Here is a 24,502-nt window from a genome sequence, read left to right as displayed (position 1 = left end):
TAAAAGTTTTTGGAAAATGAAATTTTTATAAGATGTATACTAACAGCTTATACATATTCTATTATAGATAAATGTTAGCTAATATTTTAATAATAGTAGTAGTTGTGTTTGTTGTAAATATATTATCATAGTTGACATTTTCATTTGAATTTCTGTCTTGGTTTCCTGGTTGAAAGAATGAGTAATTTCTGACAAATCTGATATATAACCTACTTCTGGTCATCCATATCTGATTTAATTAGTTTGGTAAGACTTTGTCTAATTTCAGCCTTACTGTTTTTTATTGTTGTTCAGGAAGTCTTAGACTGTAATTTCTAATAAGTCTTTTTCCCTTCTCATTTCAGTTGGTGGGTTACTACAGTCAAAATTTACAAGTGGAGCTTTTCTTTCATTAAGTGCCTCTGTACAAGAATGTCGTACTCCTAGAGCATCATCTCTAACGAATATCCCCTCCACATCCCCTTGGTCTGTCCCTCCACCCCTGTCCTCCGTGTTTACAGTACCCAGTCCAGCCCCTGAGGTTCTGTTGAAAACAGTGGGTACACGCAGACAACCAGGCCTAGTCCCTCTTGAAAAGTCAGTCACATATGGCAAGGGGAAGCTCTTGATGGACATGGCTCTGTTTATGGGACGCTCATTTCGTGTTGGTTGGGGCCCCAACTGGACTCTTGCTAATAGTGGAGAACAGCTGAGTAGCTCCTATGAACTGGAAGATCATCAGATTGCTGATTCTATGGAATATGGATTCCTGCCCAATCCAGTAGCTGTTAAATCGTGAGTCAACATTTTTTTATGCTTTTTAAGAAAAGCAGCATGGTAGGTGAGAAAGAACTGTTCATTATCAGGAGTCCAGAGTCAGGGTTCTGCTTTGTGATCATTCTAGATACATTCTTAACATAATTTCAGACATCAAGGGTATTTGTATAACAAAATGGTTAATAAGATAACTCCATTTGTACCTTCAAGACATGTAGAATGTACAATACTTTCATGAGTGATTAAACTTTAGTTGGAAAAGTAACCCAAATATAATGCTGTAACATTCCTTGGATTTTTGGCTTTTTATTGTATATGCTTTTTCTCTTATTTAGATATTTGTGATTTTTACATATGTAAAGAGTATTCTTAACTAAGCACATTTCCTGTGTCTTATACCTGATAGGGCCGACTCGACGGCAAACAACAACAACAACATACCTGATAGAGTGGGTTTATGAACTGTTGATAATCTGTGCATAAGTATTTGGAAATAAGATGACATCTGATAACTGTTTTTACACACTTTACACCATTAACATTCACATAAGCATGCTTATTATTCTATGTACACTTTATATATCTGCTTTACAGATTACGTATACATTTTCCTTGTAGTTTTAGTTAGTATTTATATAGCTGTTTTATTGTTTTATGTGAAATATGTGATATATATTTTCCTGTTTACTTTTTATAATTATAACAATTTGTGCTATCTTTACTCCAGATTAAGTGAATGTGTCTGGCTGGGTTTTTGTTTGCTTGTTTGTTTCATTTTTAAAGTTAACTTTGAAAATATGGAATACAAGACCAACTATTGAACAGTTAGGAATATTGAGCCTAAACCTAGTGATTAATTTTAGACTAAGCATAATTACAGTCCTTTTCCAACCCAGAGAATAAAAGGAGAAATCGTCTCATTTCTTCTTGTTTTTCTAAGTTCTACCCATTCTTCCATGGGCAGCTCAAGTCCCACTTGGTCTTCCCACCGACATTGGGGTTTTAATTCCCCTTCTGACTTTAGGTACTGTTACCTCTCTATAACTTTTGTTACCATGTCCTAACCTAACAACAAGCACAATGTCATGACATTTTAGAGGTTGATGTTAGTTTTAGAAACTGGATCAAGGCCAGATTACTATATGCTCATCTTAATTTAGAATCATTCCTTAGTATCTAAAATTTAGCCAGCCTTGCTGTGTCTTTTAGTACCTCACTACTAAGTACAATTTTAGAAGTGGATATTATACATTAGCTTTTGGCCCTTGGATTTTATAGTATCCAGAGACATGATTGAACCAGTTCCATAACTGTACTGATCCCTATCCTTGTTTATAGCCTGGCCGAAGACATCTTTAGGTTCTGAACGCAAAGGTCAAATCATCTGGTTATTTAGTTTATAGCAGTTCGGTTCAGCATCGTTTGACATGTTGTCAAGTCAGCTCTAACTCATAGCAACCCTGTGTACAACAGAATGAAACACTGCCCATTCTTGTGCCATCTTCACAATCCTTGCTATACGATTGTAAGGATGGCACACTACTGGGCGTTTGACATAAATCACAGTGAAATGTTTTGCAGTCTGTTTATAGTCATAAAAAGAAACAAAGGTTTGATTGTAGGGAAATCCCAGCATCTGTCTTATCTTCATTTTCTGTTGTGTTCCTCATTTGCCCTTGTAGCTTAACTGAGTCCCCATTCAAAGTTCATTTGGAAAAACTCAGTTTGAGACAAAGGAAGCTGGATGAGGACCTGCAGTTATACCAGACACCTCTAGAGCTCAAACTAAAACATAGCACCGTCCATGTGGATGAGCTGTGTCCTCTCATTGTCCCTAATCTGGGAGTGGCTGTCATTCATGACTATGCAGATTGGGCTAAGAAAGCATTAGGAGACTTATTGGAAGCACAGAGTAAGTATGCACTAGGCTTCTAACCTTTGATGACCCAGGAACAAGGGTAGTAGTATATGTACATAGGGGGCAAATTTTCTTACGTCACTGTAATAGGTTGATGCCTGAGCATTTTACTTTTCAGTAGTTGAGTTGGCATAAGTAGAATTCCAAATAAGAAATTGTGTCGTTTACAATTATTCTTAGGCACGTTCATATACAACTCCTTGTTCAAAGAACTGTAGCCAGTCAGGTCCTTTGGATTTAGGAAATTAAAGTCCTTTCCCAGCCTGGAGAATAAAAGGAGAAATAGACTCATTCCTTCTTGCTTTTTTAAATTCTACCCATTCTTCTATGGGCAGCTCAAGTCCCACTTGGTCTTCCCGACAACACTGGGGTTTTAATTCCCTTTCTCATTTTTGTCACTGTTAACCTCTCTACAGCTATCGTGACCATGTCCTACTGAACCAAAACTTTGATAAAAGGTTTTTTCCTATTTTGTGAACTTAACATATTAAACAGGAGCTCTGGTAGCGTAGTGCCTAAGGCACTTGACTGCTAACCAGAAGGCTGGTGGTTGAAACCCACCAGCCACTCCTCAGAAGGAGGGTCAGGCTATCTACTTCCCTAGTGATACTGCCTTGGAAACCCAAAGGGGTTGCTGTGAGTCGGGTCCGACTTGACGGCACATAACAACATATTAAACAGTATACAAATCATATTTAGCTACATAAAACCTGCAAAAGCCAGAACCTGTGTAAGGCAGAGACCTGGCAGAGACAGAAAACGAATTATTTTCACTAAGAGAGAGCAATGGAAAAGTAGAAAGTGGTAAGATGCTGTGAAAGGCAGAAAACTTGTGAGACTAGAGAAACAAGGCAGTCCCATTGAGTTCTGTTTCTCACCGGTTTCACTGTACATGTTTAACAAACCCTTTTTATTTAAAAAAAAAAAAAATGGACACGGTATTTTAGGATGTCCCATAGCACATGTTTTAGAACTTATGTTCATTCCTGTGTGTTTGCTTTTATTGTCTCATCTTTTCAAATGTGTAAGTTACCTTCTCAGTACATTTCTAAGTGGCTTAAAGTAATAAACAGTGCTCCCTTTTTGTTTTGTTTCTTGAGGGGCAATATGGCATAGTGGTTAAGAGCATGAAGTTGGACTCATATTGCCTGGGTTGGAATCCTGGCTCTGCTACATATTGGTTATAACTTTGGGCAAGGCAATTAACTCTATACCTCAGTTTCTTCATCTATAAAATGAAGAAGGTAACTACTACCTTATAGTTATATTGTGTGGTGTAGAGTTAGTTTACACTAAGTGCTTTGAACAATGTCATTTAGGCTCAGTAAATGTTAGACTGTGCCCTACAGTGAAAAAAAAAAAATTACCCTTGAGTCGATTCTAACTCCTGACGACTCCATGTGGTTCAGAGTAGAGCTGTGCCCCATAGGGTTTCCAATGGCTGTAACCTTTCAGAAGTAGACTGCCAGGGTTTCTTCTGAGGCACCTCTGGAACCACCAACCTTTTGGTTAGTAGCCGTATACCCCACCCAGAGATTCCTGTGCCCTCTAGTAAGACAGGGATACCTCTTTACAAGTCTTAGAGTAGCTTACATTTCTTACAGTGCTTTATAAACAGAATTTGATCAAATTATAGGACCTTTTCTCTGTCATTTGAGATGATATTAGGCATAAATGGGCTATAGACACCTATTTAAGCCTGCAGTTCAGTTTGTTAAGGAAGTATCAGAGGTTTTTTTGTTTTGTTTATCAAATTAATGTATGTATTTTTAAGTCACAATTAGAGTAATGTCCTCTATGGAGACTTTGTATCACAGCATTGTTTTCTTGTCTTATTCCTGCTTCTTAGTTGTGAAGCACTGGAGTCTGACCTGGACATTATGTGAAGCCCTATGGGGCCACCTGAAGGAGCTGGAGAGCCAGTTGGACGAGCCTAGTGAATACATTCAGATCCTGGAACGTCGAAGAGCTTTCTCCCGCTGGCTCTCCCATACTGCTGCACCTCAAATTGAGGAGGAAGTCTCCTTAACTCGAAAAGACAATCCTGTGGAGGCTGTCTTCAGCTACCTCACAGGCAAAAGGATCAGTGAGGCCTGCTGTCTGGCCCAGCAGTCAGGTGGGCTGCAGTCCTTCTCTGTACCCCTGCCAACTTCCTACCTCCTGTCCCTTACCCATTCATTATGGGTTTGTTTCTGTCTTCTAACCTGAAAATATTATATATAGACTCTCAGGAAGATTGCCAGTTCCTCCAGAATAAAGGCTATATCTTCTAGTTCCATTTTTAGAATCTTAAACATTAAATTTACTCAATTCATTATTTTAATTATATATGTAACATATGCATTATAGTTAATATAGAAAATGCAAATTAGCCAAAAGATATAAATTAAAATACCCCAAGTATTATAACTTACTACTGCCCATTGAAAACATTAAAATGTGCAGTTTGTACTTAAACTGTTTCATTTGTAATATATGTGTAAATATGTATATTACACAGACATACATGTAAACTTTTGAAAGATGACATATTCTGTTCTTTTCATGTAAAATATGATAAATGTCCTATAATACAGATATAATTTTTGTTGTTTTAAACAATACTCTAAACATCTTTTTTTAATTTTTATTGTGATTCTAGTGAAAGTTTACAGAGCAAATTCATTTTCTGTATAGCAGTTCACATACACTTTGTCTCATGACATTGACTACAATTTCCCACAATGCAACAGCTCCCCTCCCACTTCCTCACCATAGTTACCTCTTCCCTGTGTCCTTCCCTCCCATGCTCTCCTGCCCCTGAGCTGTCTCCTTCTGCCTACACAGCCCTTCTATTCTCCCATGATTGATCTCTCCAAGGAGTGTATCTACCTGATGTAAATGCTCAGCTCATGTGCCTGTCTTGTTTGGCTGGAAGCTACAGGAGTGGATTCACTTCCAGACCTGAAGGGCAGCTAGAGGCCATAGTCTTAGGGCTTTTACCAGGCTCTATCAGACCAGCAAACCTGGTCCTTTATTATTATTATTATTTTGAGTTTTGTTCCACATTGTTCTCCCACTCTATCAAGCATCTCCAATATAGATCCCCCTCTTGAGTGGTTGACAGTGGTAGCTGGGTGCCATTTAGTTCTTCTGGTCTCATAGTCGTATAGGCTGAGGATCGCATAGTGTACCAGTTGCTTGGATTAATTGTTTCCATGTGTCTTTGATTTTCTTTATTCTTCTTTGCTCTGGATGAGGAGAGACCCATTGTTGCATCTAGATGGCCAGTTGAAAGCTTTTAAGACCCCAGCCGCTACTTGCCTAAGTAGGATGTGGAGCACTGTTTTTGTGTAGTATGTTATGCCAGTTTAGCTTGATGTCCCTCTGCGACCATGGTACCAAGCCCACGGGCTACTCTAAACATCTTACACATACTTTTTTGTAATCGTTTATGTCATTCAAATAGGTATATAGAATCTTTCTTTCTGGGTTAAGGGTATTTTCTTAATATCCTTTTTTTTTTTTTAAGGACCTCACATACATAATAATGTGCTTCTTAGTTCTACTTCCATTAGTAAGAGGCATTCAGCAACAACTCTAGACACAAATGATAGTAAATGCATTAAACACTAATAGAGGCATTCACAGATGACTCCAGTCATAAATCTTTGTACAGATACAAAGATGACATAGCTTAATCTATGCACAGTTAAATCCTTGAAATAAACCCTATTTATTGGAACCTAATTTATGGTAAGCCAACTGATTGGAACCATCAGTTGGGTTTATACTTTGAGGGCTTGGGCAATTTTGGAATTATAAGACACAGGTCACAAGAAAAATTAGACTTATATATAAATGGCCTAGTTGCATTCCATTGTCGCTACACATTGACCTTAGTAACTGTCATGGTCTTCATACCTTTGTATAGTCAAAATTGGTGTTCAGGATTGACCTTTCATAAAGCTATAAAGATTATGAATCATTAAAGAATAGTATTACATTCACTAGCACACCTACAGATAGTGAGAGAGCCTCTTAAGGAGAGCTGATAATCGAGTCCTTAAATTTACCTGTTCATAAACTATTTTTTTCTCCTTTGCCAAACACTAGCTAGGTTACTAAAATTTTTGCTCAGAAGTGGGGAGTAAAGAATACGTTGAATGTGATGTTAAATGTTTGAAAGGGATCTCAGAAAAATTTTTAATGAAGTCAGTTAGTAAAAAATATTTTATTAGCTTTTTAACTAGTTATCTTGTTAGAAAATATTTCCTCCATTTTAGATAAAATGCCATAGCTAAGATTACAGAGTAGAAGGTCAGCAAAAAAAAAGAGGATCTTCAACAAAATGGATTGACACAGGGGCTGCCAACAGTGAGCTCAGACACAGCAGTAATCATGAAGAAGGTGCGGGACCAGGCAGTGTTTCGTTTTGTTGTACACAGGGTTGCTGTGAGTTGGAACTGACTCGATGGTACCTGCAAAAACGGCGAGGAGGCCTCATATCCTGACCTCCTGTAACCCCACAAGAGGAAGACAGGATTACCAGCAGTAACCCAAGGCCTATTACTGCAAGGCCAGACATGCTGCCTCCCTCCAGCCCTTTCACCACCCATTCCTCCCAAAGCACCCACCACCTCTCTCCTGGGTTCGATAATTTGCTGCAGTGGCCACACAGAGCTCACAGATTATGGGGTTTATTAGGGAAGCACCCCAGGCTACAATTCAAGTTCGGGGAAAATGCTCAGTCTCTCTCCCAGCCCACCGTCCCTCAGCCAACAGTCTCTTTCCCAGCAGTGCTGGTCCCTCGGTGTCTCACTCAGCAATGCGTGTCTCTTGCGTCTCTCCCAGCAGCGCGTGTCTCAGGAGCCCGTGTCTCTTTCCGCAGCACATCTTCCTCCACCAACAGTCAGAGCAAGAGTTCTGCCTCTAGGAAGCCTCCTTTTGAGCCCGGCAGGGTGGTCAAACTAGCCAATCACAGCATCAGAACTCTAAGCATGTGAGAGAGAGTGGGCACCTCCCAGAAAATTGTTTTGTGCCACTCCCAACAGAAATACTCCAGGTGGACAACTTCAGCAATCAGGAGCTCCTCAGTTGCTCATAGAAAATCCCACCTTGGAGTTTACAAAGACTTATGAGTAGAAAAGCCACACTAAGTACTACACCGCAGTACCTAACAACAACAACACGGTTACAGAAGTACTAGTAGATTATTGTTGAACCGTCTACACTATACGCTGTAGAATCTACCTGTATAATTTAGGTTAAACTACTTTTCAGATTGTCTGAGAAAATGGTAAGTTCTTGGTTAAGATTTTGGCACTACACAGAGATCAGTCAAAGGCATTAAGGTCTCCCTCTTGAGCACTGGAAGAAAAAGATAGTGCCCCCAAGTGTCCCATCAAGGTTCTAAATCCTCAGTGATCACTAACGAGCTGCTGTTTCTCTTCTAGGTGATCATCGTCTTGCCCTTCTTTTATCCCAACTGGTGGGTAGCCAGTCAGTCAGGGAGCTGCTCACCATGCAGCTGGCAGATTGGCATCAGCTCCAGGCTGATGGCTTCATCCAGGATGAGAGACTGCGCATCTTTGCCCTGTTGGCTGGAAAACCGGTATCTTACTCTTCTCATAAACTTACCTCCTAATTTTAAGATTGGGGCAAAGAGTTAACTTTGTAAATTCCGCACCACTACATATAATTGGGAGCTGTGGTAGTGTAGTGCCTAAGGCACTTGACTGCTAACCAGAAGGCTGGTGGTTCAAACCCACCAGCCACTCCTCAGAGGGAAGATTGGGCAATCTACTTCCGTAGTGATAACTGCTTCAGCCACCCAAGGAGGAGTTGCTATGAGTCGCATCTGACTCAACGGCACATAACAACAATATTTAATTAGGCAATTTATTTTTAAATTTGTAATGGAAATATTTCAAATTATAAAGGCAGAAATGAATACTAATTATATGGAAATCAAAAAATTGAAATCACTGTATCCCACAGCATAAATAAATAATTTCTTGTCTGTCTTTCCAGATACAATCTGTCTATATCAACATATATGTGTGCATATTTATACACACATACACATATATATATATGCAAGTAAAATCCATTATACATAGCAGATCTGCAAATTTATTTATTTCAAACTTACTGTAGATGAACATTCTTCCATGTCTACAGTTTCATTCATTCTGTTCTATCGTATGGATGCTGAATCATAATTTTTAAAAGCCAGTTCTCTTTTGTGGCTTACCTGTTTGGTTATCTTCTTAAAGTCAATAATCAAAACCAAAGTAGCTGGTCAGAGTTTCTGCAGATGAAGTGTCTTACCTGGGGTCATGGTTTTATAAGTTACCAACTCTGAGCAGTGTAAAGACTCCTTTGTGCTCTTAGTAGTGCTCATATCTTTTCTCAGAACACTGATTGTTTCGATCTTTTCCTCTTCTGCCACCAAGGGACTATGTATTTTATATCTGAATCATTAACACTGGCATCTAGATTATTTAAAATATTGCTTGAATTAGTGAATACCTTGCAAACACAGGCAGTAAAAGTAAGTTAGAGCTCATGATTTTGTCTCTTGCAGGTGTGGCAGCTCTCAGAGCAAAAGCAAATCAATGTTTGCTCTCAGCTGGATTGGAAACGTTCCTTGGCTGTCCATCTGTGGTATCTGCTTCCACCCACAGCCTCCATTTCCAGAGCACTTAGCATGTATGAAGAAGCGTTTCAGGTATATGTGACCAGTACAGCCAAGGAGAGTCCTGGTGGGAGACACATCTTTACCAGTACAGTTCTACAGATTTAACAACAACAACAAACCCGTCAAATCACATTTCTCATAGGACTTTTTATTAACTGCCCTTATAGAAAGTACCATAAAATTGAAACAGGCCCAGGAAATCTGATAGAAAAACTTTACCCTTTTCTCTTGCCTCTGGATAGAGCTACCCTTAAATTTCTCCAAATGTCCACTTCCTGTTTATTTAATATGATGGGCTTCCACAACTGATTTTCTCACTGATGATTTTCTGCCCCCAAATCAGAGGGTTTTACTTCCTCTTAATACTATCCTAAGGTATTTGATTACTATCCAGAAGACTGGCGATTCAAACCCACCAGCCACTCTTTGGAAGGAAGGTTGGGCAATCTACTTCCATAGTGATACCGCCTTGGAAACCCAAGGGGGCGTTGCTATGAGTCGGATCTGACTCAACAGCAGTGAGTTTGTTTTTTACTGTCTTACTCCTGTAGGAATTCTCTGAGATACAGCCTGACCCAAGATTTAGTGTAGCCCCAAATTAAAAACAAAAAAAACAAACTCACTGCTGTCGATCTGACTCATAGCGACCCCTCCTTAGGTTACCAAGGTGGTATCTCTACGGGAGAAGATTGCCCAACTTTCCTCCTGAGGAGTGGCTGGTGGGTTTGAACTGCCAGTCTTCTGGTTAACAGTCAAATGCCTTAGGCACTACACCACCAGAGCACCTAGCCCCAAATTATCAAGTCTAAAATTTTCTTCTAAATATCATATTCCATAATCATTGTCAGTGCTGAGGTTAAGGTATTATTACTACTTTTTTATTTCCTGTCCCTAATTATTGTCTTTGATGTTATCTGTCAGAATTATTTGTTAGGAAAAAGAAACTCAGTATGATAATATTGTGACAAGAGGTATAGGGTTTAGTGAAAGCTACCTGAAATCTTTATTGGTGGAATATGTCACTGACCACAGTAGTTTAAAATTCTTAATAGATTCCTTGAAGTTTGCATTGTTTCTAATATACATGTCTGAGTAACTGAGACACAGAGAATCTAATGAAACCAACTGTATCCACTTCTCACTTTTTTTTTTTTTTTTTTAAGACAGTAAGTTTATTTTCCCAGGGTAAAGCCCAAATCTCCACACTTTTTGTGTTATAACCAGTCAAGACTTTGACAGCTGCCATCTGCCTCCTTATTTCAACAGACTCAGTCTCTGTCTAGTTATAAATTTGCAAAGAACTAGCAGAAATACAGTGGAAAAACTCTAAACATGAAAATTTGAGTTGGGAGTCAGGATGTGGAACTAAGACTTGATATATACCTGCTTTGGCTATAAAGTTGTTTATAAGCTCTAACTTCATTTAATTTTGTCAGTTTTATTTCCTAACCTTCTGCTGACCAAGGCATCTTCTTTGGGGCCAGCCGCGTAAACATTCTTTTTATTTATTTATTTATACAGTGTTCCCTCCCCTCCTCTCCCACCTCTGGTAACCATCAAAGAAAGTTTTCTTCCATATATAAAATTTTCCTTGACTTTTTACAATAATGAATTAATACTGTCCTTCTAAGATTATATTTCACTCAGCATAATGTCCTCCACGTTCACCCACGTTACATGGTGTTTTATAGATTCTATGTTATTCTTTAGTGTTGCATAGTATTCTGTTCACTCCTCATTTTTTGACACGGTTAGATTCTAAGTCGTGTGAAAATCAACATTATGTAAAAATGGAAGGTGACTATATCATTGTATAACTGCCAGATTATATCATTACATAACTGCCAAACCACTAAAAATCATGGCTTAGCCAAGTTAACACATAACCTTAACCGTCACAGCCAGCATTACATTTGGCTAGCACTTAAGTTCATTACTACCAGATGCATGTTGTTAATGTGCAAAATAGATAGATTTTTCGTGTTGTAAATGTGAAATGTCTGATAAGGAGAACTAGGTATAATAAACCAAAAACCAAACCCACTGCCTTCGAGTTGATTCCGACTCATAGCAACCCCATTTGGGTTTCTGAGGTGGTAAATCTTTATTTTAGTTAATTGCCCAGTCTTGCTTCCGCAGAATGGCTGGTGGGTTTGAACCACCACCCTTCTGGTTAGCAGGCAGATGCCTTAGGCACTGTGCTACCAGAGCTCCTTGTAGGTGTAGTAGCTGATGTATTTCTTTTATCAAACTCTTCCCTTCAGAATACCTCTGAGGGTGACAGATACGCCTGTTCCCCACTTCCTTCATACCTAGAGGGCTCCGGCTGCATAGTAGAAGAGGAGCAAGATTCACGGAGACCACTTCGAGATGTCTGCTTTCACCTTCTAAAACTCTACAGCGACAGGTAAACCTGAGCCAAAAATTATAGTCAATTGAGAGCTCCCTAAGCCTTAGATAGTCTTCTGATTCCTTTTCATATACCACCAAATTGCTGTAAGTGTGTGTAAATCATCAAATATAACTTAGTTATTGGAAAGAACACTGGAACGTAGAATTAGGTTGACATTTCAAGCCACATGTACCTAGTGGCTATTGTAATGGTCAAGGCAGATAATAGAACATTTCCATTATCACACCTAAAGTTCTGTTGGTCAGCACTGGTCCAAAAAAACCCCCTACCCCTTACTCAGAGGAGTTAGGCAAGTTGTTTGTTTTGTTTTCTTTTCTTTTTTTAAAAAAAAAACGTGAGATCTTAGGTAAAAAGGCAAAGGTATTGGTCGGTAATCTAAATCCCAGACCATTAAAACTTACAGGTGTAGGATCTTAGTTTATACTACTATGGTGATATGGGAATTGCACGCTGAGAATTTAATACATAAACTGGCAAGAACCATACCCACTGAAGACAAAATCAGAGGTAAGAATTTCTAAGCCACAGTAGGAAATAACCATCATGAAGACTAGTTAGCTCTTCAAATAAATAGGAGAATTTTCACCCCAACCACTTCAGACAATAGAATAATCTGAAAGACAGTAGTAAGGTAACTATGTTATTTAAATAAGTAAGAAAATAGGCATTTTAATGAAGGAATGGAAAGGTGAGAATTATGAAAATTTCCTGTACCAATATGGTAAAATACATAGGTCAGACCAATGGCCAGCACACCTGTTATGTCACACAGCCTCAAAAGAGAAGGTACGTTTTTGGTTGGTTTGTTTTTCGTAGAATCTACAGTCTTACTGAACCTTGGGGTGAACTGATACAGCACAATATTAGTGAGGAAAAGCCTAGAATGCTTTTGCCCTTAAGTGTCTTCATTGTCTTCTGAAATTTAGCCCATACATTTGACCCATCAGATGCAGGTGGTCTGCTGGCTGGATGTGGTGCATACTTAGTAACTGTCTCGGCATGTTCTTCTCTATAGACATTATGACCTCAACCAACTGCTGGAACCTCGAAGCATAACAGCAGACCCGCTGGACTACCGCCTCAGCTGGCATTTGTGGGAGGTGCTGCGAGCTCTTAACTACACTCATCTCTCAGAGCAGTGCGAAGGTGTGCTGCAGGCCAGCTATGCTGGCCAGCTGGAGAGCGAGGGCCTCTGGGAGTGGGCCGTCTTTGTCCTGCTACACATTGCTAACTCAAGGTAAGTGACAGGCTCTGAGTCCCACTGGCTGTGTCTAATAGTGTAGGGTAATGCTTACAGAATCACAGTCTCTTAAGGGTCAATTCAGTAAGTATTTAGCTTGTGTTCTGGGATCTACAACCCTCAGCCCAAATCTTTATTCACGTGAAGCTATTAGAAATGGGCCTGCAGTTGATAGTCATATTATGCTCTTCATCATAAGGCTTCTCAGTAGTCTAAGAAGGGAGATGAGATCTCTGGGATTCAGTGATTAGGGAAAAGTCTTAGTCGAGAAACCTGTAAAATTGAAATAGGAAATATGAAGTGGCAAAGGAAGGATATGCCCAGGTGGAGCAACAGCATTAACTTCGGCACCAAGTCACTAGCATGTCGCATGAGTAGGACTGTGCGGTAGTAGTGCTGGCTGAGCTTCTTTGTTGGAGCCAGGGCATTGACGTCATGGGTTGAAACCGAGGGCCTCTCCTTTTTCTGTCTACAAGTTTTCCCCTCTCTAGCCGTTCCCTTGCCACCCAACCATCCCCTCCACCCCTCAGATTTAATATTCTATTTACCTGTACAACCCTGTACTTAGGCACTAGATGTATTGATTCTCTGCCCTGAAAGACAACTAAAGGAACACCTTTTCTCTATAGTTTGAACAAGATAAGGTTGAAGGTTTTTTGTTTTGCTCTTTAAGGTAGCAGCATGGTATTACAATAATAAAAATACATACTTAGGTAGCACTTTGCTTTTACATGTATTTACACTGTTATAAATACTTAACATAAATTAACTCACTTAGTGCTCATAATAAATCTGTGAGATGGACACTCTTATCTCTACTTCACAGATAATAACCCAAGGCATAGAGAGTTTAAATAGCTTTGCTCATGACACATAGCTAATAAATGACAGAGTGAGGTTTCCAATCAGACACCTAGAATCTGTTCATCACTGTGCTGTGCTCTTTGTATTGTGTGTTGTGGAAAGAGTCAGACCTGCCTAAATTCTGGATCTACCACATACTCAGTTTTGATGTTGATTAAAGATATACTCACCAAGCCTAGTTTTTTAATCTGTAAATACTAATTCCTAATTCAAAGATGATGATAAGATTAAAGGAGTACAAGTGGAAAGCATCGAGCATCTTCTTCCCTTTTACCAAGAAGCAAAATGACCTCAGACTCTTCCTTTGAGTTTATTTAAACACGCTCATGGGGGATTTCACATGGTGACAGGCTCCCTGATAGGATGATAGATGGAATGAGTTGGCTATGGGGAAGCAGATCCTGTTTCCTGAAAAAGAATATGAAAAGGAAGCAATTGTGATGGAATTGGTAGCTCTTAAAGAGCCTAGCAGTTAAGAAAGTGTCCAACATGAGGAAGAATGGTTTTGATATGAAACTAAAAGGACTTTTGTTGAAAGGTCTTAAGAGCAAAAAGAATGAGTTTTCCCTAGACTTAGAGGATGAATTAGGAAGGCTGGTAGCTTTAAGAAATAAAGACCTGAGAGTGACCCTACTTTAACAAAAATGACTTTGCTATACTGACCATGAGGGAGAAAGGGGAAGGAGAAAGTTGGGGATGAACTGCAGAGGACTGCTCTATGGAACAGAGTTCCTAGACCTCAGTTCTTGAGCTCTTAGGTAGTAGCAGGGAAATGTTACTAGACAGGAAATAATGAAGGGATCCCAGTTGGGGACAGCCTTCCTGACATATTAGTTGTCAAACTTATTGACCATAAAATACTTTCACTCATTATGAATGATGTTCTTAGATATTTTCTATTTTCTCTTATTTCATTAAAAAAATAAACATTGGTCTGATGGCTTCTGATTGTTTTATGAAGTTTGAAGTAATCCTTTAAAAGTCAAGGCCTACAATTTGAAAGACTGTCCTAGGGGCTACTCTGACTTGTCTGGGACAGTCTTTTCCATGAGTGAAGTTTGTATTTATTCCAGTGTATCCCTTTGCCTATAGCATGCGTGAGAAGGCCATCCGAGAGCTGCTCATCCGGCATTGCCAGCTATCAGAGAGCCCTGACTCTTGGGCTAAGGAGACTTTCCTAACCCAGAAGCTCTGTGTGCCTGCTGAATGGATTTATGAGGCCAAAGCAGTGCGAGCACGCATGGAATCCGACAAGCACTTAGAGGCCCTCTATTTATTTAAAGCTGGCCACTGGAACTCCTGCCACAAACTTGTCATCCGGCACTTAGCATCTGGTGAGTGTTTCAGGCTCGGGCCTTTGTCTCCCTGAATCACCCCAAACTCTTCCAGCATCTGAACCCCATGATGGTCAGGGCACACATGCTGGCTCAGAAGGGCATGGCAGACATGACTCAAGTCACATGTGGAGAAAACTATCTGTGCAGAATAAACTTGGCCAAGATGAGGGGCGAGAAGGGCAAGGATAGACAACAATATTATCAAGTAACGATTTGCCAGGAATACCCCTGATACATACTAATTATATTAAGTTCTTTGTTTATTTAGGAAAATTTCATTCACCAGCACCAGAAATACCTGCTTGGGGACTTGAAGTCAGTAGTTCTTTGTACTTTATTTTGGAGAATTTTGGAACATCCACTTGTAATTTCCAAGTCTGACCAAACATTATTTCCCTATTCTTCCCATCTTAGATTTCTGCCATGTCTATGTCCTTTTGCAGACATAGTGTTTAATATTTTATTTCTTCAGATGCCATCATTAATGAGAACTATGACTACCTGAAGGGGTTCTTGGAAGATCTAGCACCTCCAGAGCGCAGCAGCCTAATTCAGGACTGGGACACATCTGGGCTTGTTTACCTGGACTATATTCGGGTCATTGAAATGCTCCACCATATCCAGCAGGTACCTCAGTTTCTTAAAAATCTTAGTAAAATGTCAGATCAGTCTCAATAGTCAAAAGATAGACCTCCATTGCTTATGGCAAAGACCAGACTCACAAATATAGGATTCAGGCCCCTTTAGAGGTCCCCTACCTTTTGCTCCTGCCTTAACTCCTACCACTCTTACAGCCTTGCCTACCTGCTTGACTGACACTAAATTACCTGCAGTGCTTCCAGCATTCTCATTCTTTACCTACTTGTTGTTGTTGTCATGTGCCGTCAAGTTGGACCCAACTCACTGCGACCCCTCCTTGGGTTTCTGAGGCAGTATCACTACAGAAGTAGATTGCCCCATTTCCTTCCAAGGAGTGGCTGGTGGGTTTGAACCGCCACTACGCTACCAGAGCTCCCTACATAGTCACCCTTATCCTTTAAGATTGTTTTTAATTTGAATTCCTCTATCCTCTAGCTCTACTTCTCCTTCCTGTTCCTCCAGGAAGAGTTAATTGTATTTTCATTTTTTTTCTTTTACTACCAAAACAATTGGTACATTACTAAAGTACCTCTCAGACCATGTTTTAGTTAGTTATTCACATCTCTTCTTAAATAGCCTATGAGCTGATTTTGGGGAGGTCTTCTTTAATTTTAAGAAGGCAGTAGAGTATAGTTGTTAAGAATTCAAGTTCTAGAGGCAGACTGTTAGGTTCAATTTGTGACTCCCACGTCACTAGCTTTGTGACCTTGATCAAGTTAATTAACTCTTTGTCTCTTATCTGAAAAGTGTATGTATGGGGGTGGTGATTTGTAATACGTATGTGACAATATTACCATGAAGACTAAACAAAGTATACACAGTGTTTTATAGTATCTTGTATGTACTAAATGCTCAACAATTATCTCATCATCGTGCATAGTACCAACATTTAGCATAATGCTTGTCACATAATAGGCGTAATTCAGGGTTTGGTTCTACAGTGGATTAAGAGAGATCATCCCTAAATAATTACTGAAGAAACCGTTTTTAATTAACACTGATAAATTAATTCATTTGCACAACACAAACACTCTGGTGAGTTTTGGGGATAGAAAACTAAATAGTATGTGTTCTGCCCTCCCTAAAGTAGTAATTTTCTTGGGGAGATACATACATGTAAACTAGCAGTTACTGTAGAGTGGTAAGTGTTAACTGTAGAGCTAAGCAAAGAGTACTGTAACCTCACTGCCATGGAGTTGTTTCCAACTCATAGCAACCCTACAGGACAGGGTAGAACTGCTCCATAGGGTTTCCAAGGCTGTAAATCTTTATGGAAGCAGACTGCCTCATCTTTATCCCATGGAGTGGCTGGTGGGTTTAAACTGCCAACCTTTTGGTTAGCAGCTGAAAGCTTTAACCACTAATCCACCAGAGCTCCTTAAAGAGTATTGTAACAGCACATAAAAGAAACATCTAACCTAGTCTGAGGGAATTGAGAAAGACTTTGTAGAAGTGACATCTAAACTATGACCTTAGGAACAAAAAAAAGGAGGGGGGATGGAAGAGTGCTGTAAGGGGGAGCAGTGTGGATGGAGCTTGGAGGTCAGAGACATCTTACTTTTTCAGGGAACTTTGTTTTTAATTTGAATTCCTCTATCCGTATTTCTTACCTTTATTGTGCCTTGGACCCCCTTGGCAGTCTGGTGAAGTCCATGGATCTCTTCTAAGAATAATATTTTTAAATTCATAAAATTTAAGTGTATATAAATTATTGAATAGAAAACTAATTTGCTCTGTAAACCTTCACCCAAACGACAATAAGGTTTTTTTAAAAAAAATTCATAGAATTTAAATATATAGGATTATAAAGGACACCAATTATATTAGCATAGTTATCATAATATTTAAAATTTATAGTGTAGAAATATGTGCTTCATTAGCATTCAGTAGCAGGGTCTGGCAGCAGATCTGATAATGACTGTGGTTTATAAATGCTGCACTTTAAGGCCACCGCTCCTGTGTCGGCTTCTTGTGCTGTGTTGGCTTGTGTACTGCTGTAGCAGGTAACTGAGTATGGGGGGAGGGGAGAAGAAAGAGTCAAAACTGGTCCCAACATATTCTCCCGACTTAGATTATGGTATCGTTCACCAGGGTGGGCAACACTGGCTGGAATAAGCACAGATTCGGTGAAAGTAGGTGAAGATTATGAGTCTAGTGTGAAAAATTACATTTAAGTTCCTGTGAGATATCCAGATAGAATTATTTAGGGTGTTAGATACAACAATTTAGAGCTCAAGATTGGGATATTAGGCTGATGAAGATTTAGGAATCAGTCATAACTGGAGACATAGTAGTCAATTACAATAGATAGGGGAAAAAAAGAATGAGAAGAGGGTCCTGCAGTATTTTAGAAAGGGCTGTGAACTTGGAGTTCAAACTAAACCAACCTACTATCATCGAGTTGATTCTGACTCATAAGGACCCTGTTTGTGGTTGTTGTTGACCCTATTTGTGCCGTCGCTTCGGACCCGACTCATAGCGACCCCTCCTTGGGTTTCCGAGGCGGTATCACTACCGAAGTAGATTGCCCAACCTTCCTTCCGAGGAGTGGCTGGTGGGTTCAAACCGCCAGCCTTCTAGTTAGCAGTCAAGTGCCTTAGGCACTACGCTACCAGAGCTCCCTATAGGACAGAATAAATTCCCATAGGGTTTTCAAGGCTGTAAACCTTTATTGAAGCAGATGGCCTCATCTTTCTCCCAGTGAGCAAGAAGCTGGTGGGTTTGAGAACTTCCCATAGGGTTTTCAAGGCTGTAAACCTTTATTGAAGCAGATGGCCTCATCTTTCTCCCAGTGAGCAAGAAGCTGGTGGGTTTGAGAACTTCCCATAGGGTTTTCAAGGCTGTAATCTTTACAGAGGCCAGATGGCCTCTTCTTTCTCCTGCTGAGCAGCTGGTGGGTTCAAACTGCCAACCTTTTGGTTAGCATCTGAGTGCTTTAATCACTGTACCACCAGAGCGCCTCAGACTTAGAGTTGTGGTGACCTAAATTAAATACTAGGTTTGGCTCCACCTCTTATTAACTGCATGCTCTTAAAAAATCACACCATCACTCTGAACCTACATTTATATTTGAGAACAAACATCGTGCCATGTTAAAGTCACATGTTCATGAATGGTGATCTCAGGACTTGCCCAATGCTAAGTTTTATATGCTATTGTATATTGCTGAAGTAGTGCCTTATCCTTAGATACTAGGTGGGGTGGCAGTTTCTTGGTTTTCCCCCTCCCTCCTCTCACTGTTGCTTCTGGCTTTTTCATAGAGAGCCTGTGAGTGAGATTGAGGCAATGAGAATTCCTCTTGGCCTAATGGATTTCTCTGTTTCTTTGCAGGTAGATTGCTCAGGTTATGAGCTTGAACAGTTACACACCAAAGTGACCTCACTGTGCAACCGGATAGAGCAGATCCACTGTTACAATGCCAAGGACCGCCTGGCTCAGTCAGGTAAGCTTGTCACCACTCCCCACATCCTGCCTGACTACCTCCTACCTTTGTGAGTATCCGTTGCACTCCCTGCCTCCCCACCCCTTTACTCAGTGCTCACTGCACTTTTTCTCTGTAGACATGGCCAAACGTTTAGCAAACCTGTTGCGGGTGGTACTGAGCCTCCAGCATGCTCCTGATGCAACCTCTGACTCAACACCAGACCCTCAACGAGTCCCTTTGCGTCTCCTGGCTCCCCACATCGGCAGGCTCCCCATGCCTGAGGACTACGCCTTGGAAGAACTACGCAGCCTCACACAATCCTACTTGCGAGAACTGACTGTTGGGAGCCAATGAGTTCTAGGCTCTTTCCACCACACTCACGTGCTCACTCACACTCACCACACAGACGTCCCTGCATTCTCTGGGTTGGGCTGTGGAATCCACCTTCCTTGCCTGCTGCCACAAGCAGCATCCTCCAGTTGTTCAGGGCTTTTCTTAATAATGAATATAGCATAAGGGCTTCTGGAACCCAAAAAAGGAGCCAAGTGTCCTTTTACCATCATCAAGACCATTCAGGTTTTTTTTTTTCTTTTTAAAAATGGTGAATAAAGCACCTTTGGCAGAATCCCCCAAAGAACCAGAGAATTCTTTTTCATACTCAACCATTTTGGATCTTATGACCCTCGGTATCAACCTACTACCCTTCCCATACTCCAGCCCTTTTATACTAGGAGTCTTTAGAAGGAGAGGGACAGATAATGGGACAAATGGATTGATCTAGAATTGTCCTTCCTTAACAGATGAACTAGCCACAGAAGAAAGAGGAGTGTGTGCCTCTTAAATAGGTACTATAATAAAACTGGGTGTGGAAGGCAAAAGAGGTTGAACTGACTTAGAAAGCAGATCAGAGTCTTCTGGCTCATGTAAAGTGGAAGTAAATGCCTGCCATGGAGGGATCCGTCTGTAAGGCTTGTTTTGTTCCTGCCCTCGAATGTTCCACGTACACCATACCTCCCTTATGTGCAGCAGCCCTTGGTCACATGTCTCATGCCTCTAGGAAGTCAGAGTATCCAGAACTCAGTTTGGTCCCTGGTTCTTGGTCTTCTTGCTAGGTCTCCTGTTTGGATTTGACTGAAGATAAAATGTGGCAGGTTGGGTAGCCTTCCCTGCCCCTCTCATTTTAGCCCCTAAGCATTTTCTACCCTCCATCTGTCCTCCCAGAAGGTCAAACCACTGATGAAGGCAAGGAGCTGTGCTTCAGGGACAGGCAGAGGGTCTGTGCTTCACTGCTGCCAGCTATGGGAAGCCCCAGGTACTGGCCCAGACAGCTGGTGTGGAGGCTGTCACAGACAACATGGTCACTCCTGGGTCTTTTATGCATGAAGATTATGTAAAGGTTTTTATTAAAAATATATATATATAAAGTATATATATATATATATATATAAATATAAATATAAATAAATGATCTAGATTATTTTCCTCTTTTTCTGAACCTACTTTCTTAAAAAATAAATAAATAAAATGAAATGTTTATAGCATTCCTAGAATTGGCTTTCCCTTTTTATTTTTGAGCCTTCCTGCCCTGAGGATCTCTCTGGTGGACTGACTTTGTTTCAGCCCATCTGTTTTATATTGTGCAGTATAAAATGAAGATAGGCCATGAGTTGAAGAGAGAACAATTTGATGCTAAACTGAGACAGACCATACCAACAGCTGAATTTATAAGTGCAAATTTATGGGGAGGTGGCCGAGATTACTGATTAATCCTGACTGCTGTACAATATTTTATATAGATAGATTTCCAGCTATGGGTTAGGGTAGGGACCTGAAATTGCACAATGAAATATACATAGCATTCAAAGTCTCCTTGTTCTTCCACTCCTACTGCTTTTTTTGTTTGTTTTTAAACCTTGGGTCACACTTTGCTTCTGTTTCCTTCTTTGTGTAAGGGGGACAGTGATCCCTGATGCTGCCACCTCACAGGGATGTTACTGAGAGGGATCACTGTTGAGTTCTATTCATATTTTTATTTTGATCTTTTAAACTAAAAAATAGACAATCCAAATCCAATGCCATTGAGTTGATTCTGACTCAAAGTGACCTTATAAGACAGAGTAGAACTTTCCTATAGGGTTTCCAAGGCTGTAAATCTTTACAGAAGCAGACTGCCTTGTCTTTCTCCCACGGAGTAGTTGGTGGGTTCAGACAGCCGACAGACATGTTGGTTAGCAGTTGAATGCTTTAACCACTGCATGTTACACTGAAGATGTGAACAAATTCCAATTAGGACTAGGCCAAAGCCTTCTAGGACATAGAGGAATTTAGGATGAGAAAAGAGAGTGGGTGTACCCTCTGATGGGGCTTCCCTTTAATTGAGGACAAGAGCTACATAGCTGGGAATCCCCCCTCTATTACTGACTCATTGTGTCTGTCAGAGCACTGCTGTATTTCTACAAAGAGTTTCTAACCTGCTTTCCTCACTCAGGGGAGCTCTGGTGGTATAGTGCTTAAGGCATTTGACTGCTAACCACAAGGCTGGTGGTTCAAACCCACCAGCCACTCCTTGGAAGGAAGGTTGGGCAATCTACTGTAGTGATACTGCCTCAGAAACCCAAGGAAGGGTTGCTATGAGTTGGATCCGACTTCACGGCAGTGGGTTTGGTTTGGTTTGGATCCTCACTCAGACGTGGTTTGAGAAAAGTTATTAGAGAAATTGTAAGCCTTTAAGAGTATTTAAGAATTGGGAACATGAACATTATACACTATTCAGGCAAGTACTCATTTTCTTTATATTTAAAAAGGGCAGGCCCTAAATAAAATCTGTTTATATAGACACCATGTTGTATTGTACAGGAGCTCTAGTGACTTAGTGCCTTAGGCCCTTGACTGCTAACCAGAAGCCTGGTGGTTCACACCCACCAGCCACTCCTCAGAAGAAAGATTGGGCAATCTCCTTCGGTAGTGATACCGCCTTGGAAACCCAAGGAGGGGTCTTTATAAGTCAGGTCTGACTTGACGGCAGTGAGTTTGTTTTTTTATTGTATTGTACAGAATAGACTTTTAGTTCAAGATGAATGATAAAAATGAAGAAAAATCTCCTCTACCTCCCAAAATCTCATTGAAATCAATTTTTTTTTTTTTTTTTTTTAAAATTTCTCAAAAATATAAAACAAAGGAACCCATTTTCTGGAAACAGCAGAGTTGTGGTGTCCACAACTTCATACAGGTGGCACAACACCCAAAATGTGTGTTTTCTCAGGAAAACCCTGGAAGAATGCAAAGATCATAGTTAACAGAGGTCTGGAGAATTAAAAAGGTGGATTAGCTGAGCCAAGACCTGCACAATAGCTGCTCTTTTTAGACAGTTTATGCTTTGACTCAGTTTTGTTCATTTGTATTTCTAGAAAATTGTACCAGATTTTCAAGGTTAATAACTCTTACATTTCTTCTCTATCTCTAGTTTGTCTAATTCCTAATTATGTGCATTTGTGTTTTATGTTTTCCTGATTTGGCTAGCTTGTGGTAATTTTCACCTACACAATTGTAAAACAGTGTAATGAACCCTGTGTTCAACATTTGTCACAATTTTCTGATCTTATTTCCCCTTTATCCTTGTTCTTACTCCTCACCCCACAATAGTATATTCTAAGACAAATCATCAATTCATCAATATCTAAGGATTTCTTACAGATAGGTATATTTTGATACACGTGATAATACTGTTGTCACACCTAACAAAATTATAATCATGCCTAAATGTCAAACCCACTCTGTTTCACATTTCCCCATTTGTGTTAAAAGTATATTTTTACACTTGATTTCTTTCAGTCAGGTCTCTTAATCTGTTAACACCCCCTCTCTTAAACACACACACACATATACCTGTTTTTAATGCCATTTATTTATTGAAGTAGCTGGTCATTTGCCCTTTAGGATAGAGGGCTAGAGACTTTGCGTAAGTGTTGCTGTGTACTTTTTTTTTTTTTAAATCACTTTAGAAGATATAATGCCTGGCTGTCATACTTTATGTGATGTTAGACTGTTTGTTCAGAAGTTGTCAGCCTGATTCATCCTTTACAGAGCTTTCATTAACCCTTCACCTAATGATAATCATTGCCAAAATTCATTATTTCATTAGTGTATCTCCCTTATCTTTTTAGATGTAGTGATCTCATTTTCAAAATAAAGACATCACATAGTAAGTTAATGATTTTTTACTTCTTTGCTATAATGGCTTCTTAAAAGGTATCCACTAATTTCTGGATTTTTTTTTTTTTTTCTTATATAACAATTTTTCTTTTTACTCTCAAACACACTAAATATACAAGAAATATTTCAACTTTTTTTTTCAAACATACAAGTTGATGCCAGAAAAGATGGTAGAGAAGGAATATGGATTGTATGTCATGTTTAGATGAACCCCAAATGTTTTGCTTTGTAAAAGTAAGCCAAAGGTGGCGAGTAGCGACTGGGATCTTAAAAGCTTGCAAGCAGCCATCTATAAGTAATGATGGGTCTGTCCTCGTCCAGAGTGAAGAAGAATGAAGAAAACCAAAAATTCATGGAAACAATTAGTCCTAGCAACTGGTACACTATCTGATCTGCAGCCTATACAACTATGAGACTCCTAGAGATCACCTTATGGCCAGGCAGTAGACAGGCCTCTAAAGTGAACAGTAACCATCTGGGAGGAATGTGCTCCTCAGAACAATCAACCATACCCGATGAAAAGGGCAGCATTTGCCCCGAAACAAAGTTCAGAAGGCAGGCAGAGGCAGGAAAGATGGGCAAATGGAAAATGGGCAGCCCTGGAGGAAAGAGTGCTGATACACTGACAGGACTGGAACAAACTGTGTGTGTATTACGGATTGGGAAACTGATTTGGTCTTGTAAACTTTCACCCAAAACACAATGAAACATTTAAAAAAAGAAAGAAAAAGTCTTGTGCCCCAAACAACTCAAGAAAATAGTGCAGAGATAAAGCATCTTTCACTCCTATACTCAACCCTCCACCAACTACCACCCACTTTCAAGTCTTGTCCTCCTTTGGCAAATACATCTTAATTACATTAGTTATTGTTCTGGTTACCTAGTGCCGCTCTGACAGGAATACACCACAAATGGGATGGCTTAAACAAACAGGAGTTTATCACAACTTGGAGGCTTTAAGTCCAAGTTCAAAGTGCCAGGCTCTAGGGGCTGGGTGAAAGCCCCTCAACCTTGGGG

At 40.0% G+C, this 24,502-nt stretch overlaps 1 protein-coding gene across 1 annotated transcript in view; it reads left to right on the top strand.

The window, feature by feature from the left end:
• Positions 1-19,627, top strand: part of NUP98 (nucleoporin 98 and 96 precursor) — a 92,998-nt gene extending 73,371 nt beyond the window's left edge. Inside the window, exons 22-32 of the mRNA XM_042780961.1 lie at positions 345-774; positions 2,439-2,668; positions 4,524-4,790; positions 8,110-8,267; positions 9,243-9,386; positions 11,621-11,763; positions 12,785-13,006; positions 14,966-15,207; positions 15,683-15,837; positions 19,180-19,291; positions 19,410-19,627. Coding sequence (XP_042636895.1) covers positions 345-774; positions 2,439-2,668; positions 4,524-4,790; positions 8,110-8,267; positions 9,243-9,386; positions 11,621-11,763; positions 12,785-13,006; positions 14,966-15,207; positions 15,683-15,837; positions 19,180-19,291; positions 19,410-19,627 — 2,321 coding nt within the window. The remainder of the gene's footprint in view (positions 1-344; positions 775-2,438; positions 2,669-4,523; positions 4,791-8,109; positions 8,268-9,242; positions 9,387-11,620; positions 11,764-12,784; positions 13,007-14,965; positions 15,208-15,682; positions 15,838-19,179; positions 19,292-19,409) is intronic.
• Positions 19,628-24,502: the final 4,875 nt, after the last annotated feature.

The sequence above is a fragment of the Orycteropus afer genome, unplaced genomic scaffold (assembly GCF_000298275.1).
Source record: "Orycteropus afer afer isolate SDZICR_OR568_19922 unplaced genomic scaffold, OryAfe1.0 scaffold00074, whole genome shotgun sequence".
NCBI lineage: Eukaryota > Metazoa > Chordata > Mammalia > Tubulidentata > Orycteropodidae > Orycteropus > Orycteropus afer.
The sequence above is the reverse complement of the archived record's forward strand: the minus strand, read 5'-3'. Positions and strand labels throughout refer to the sequence as shown.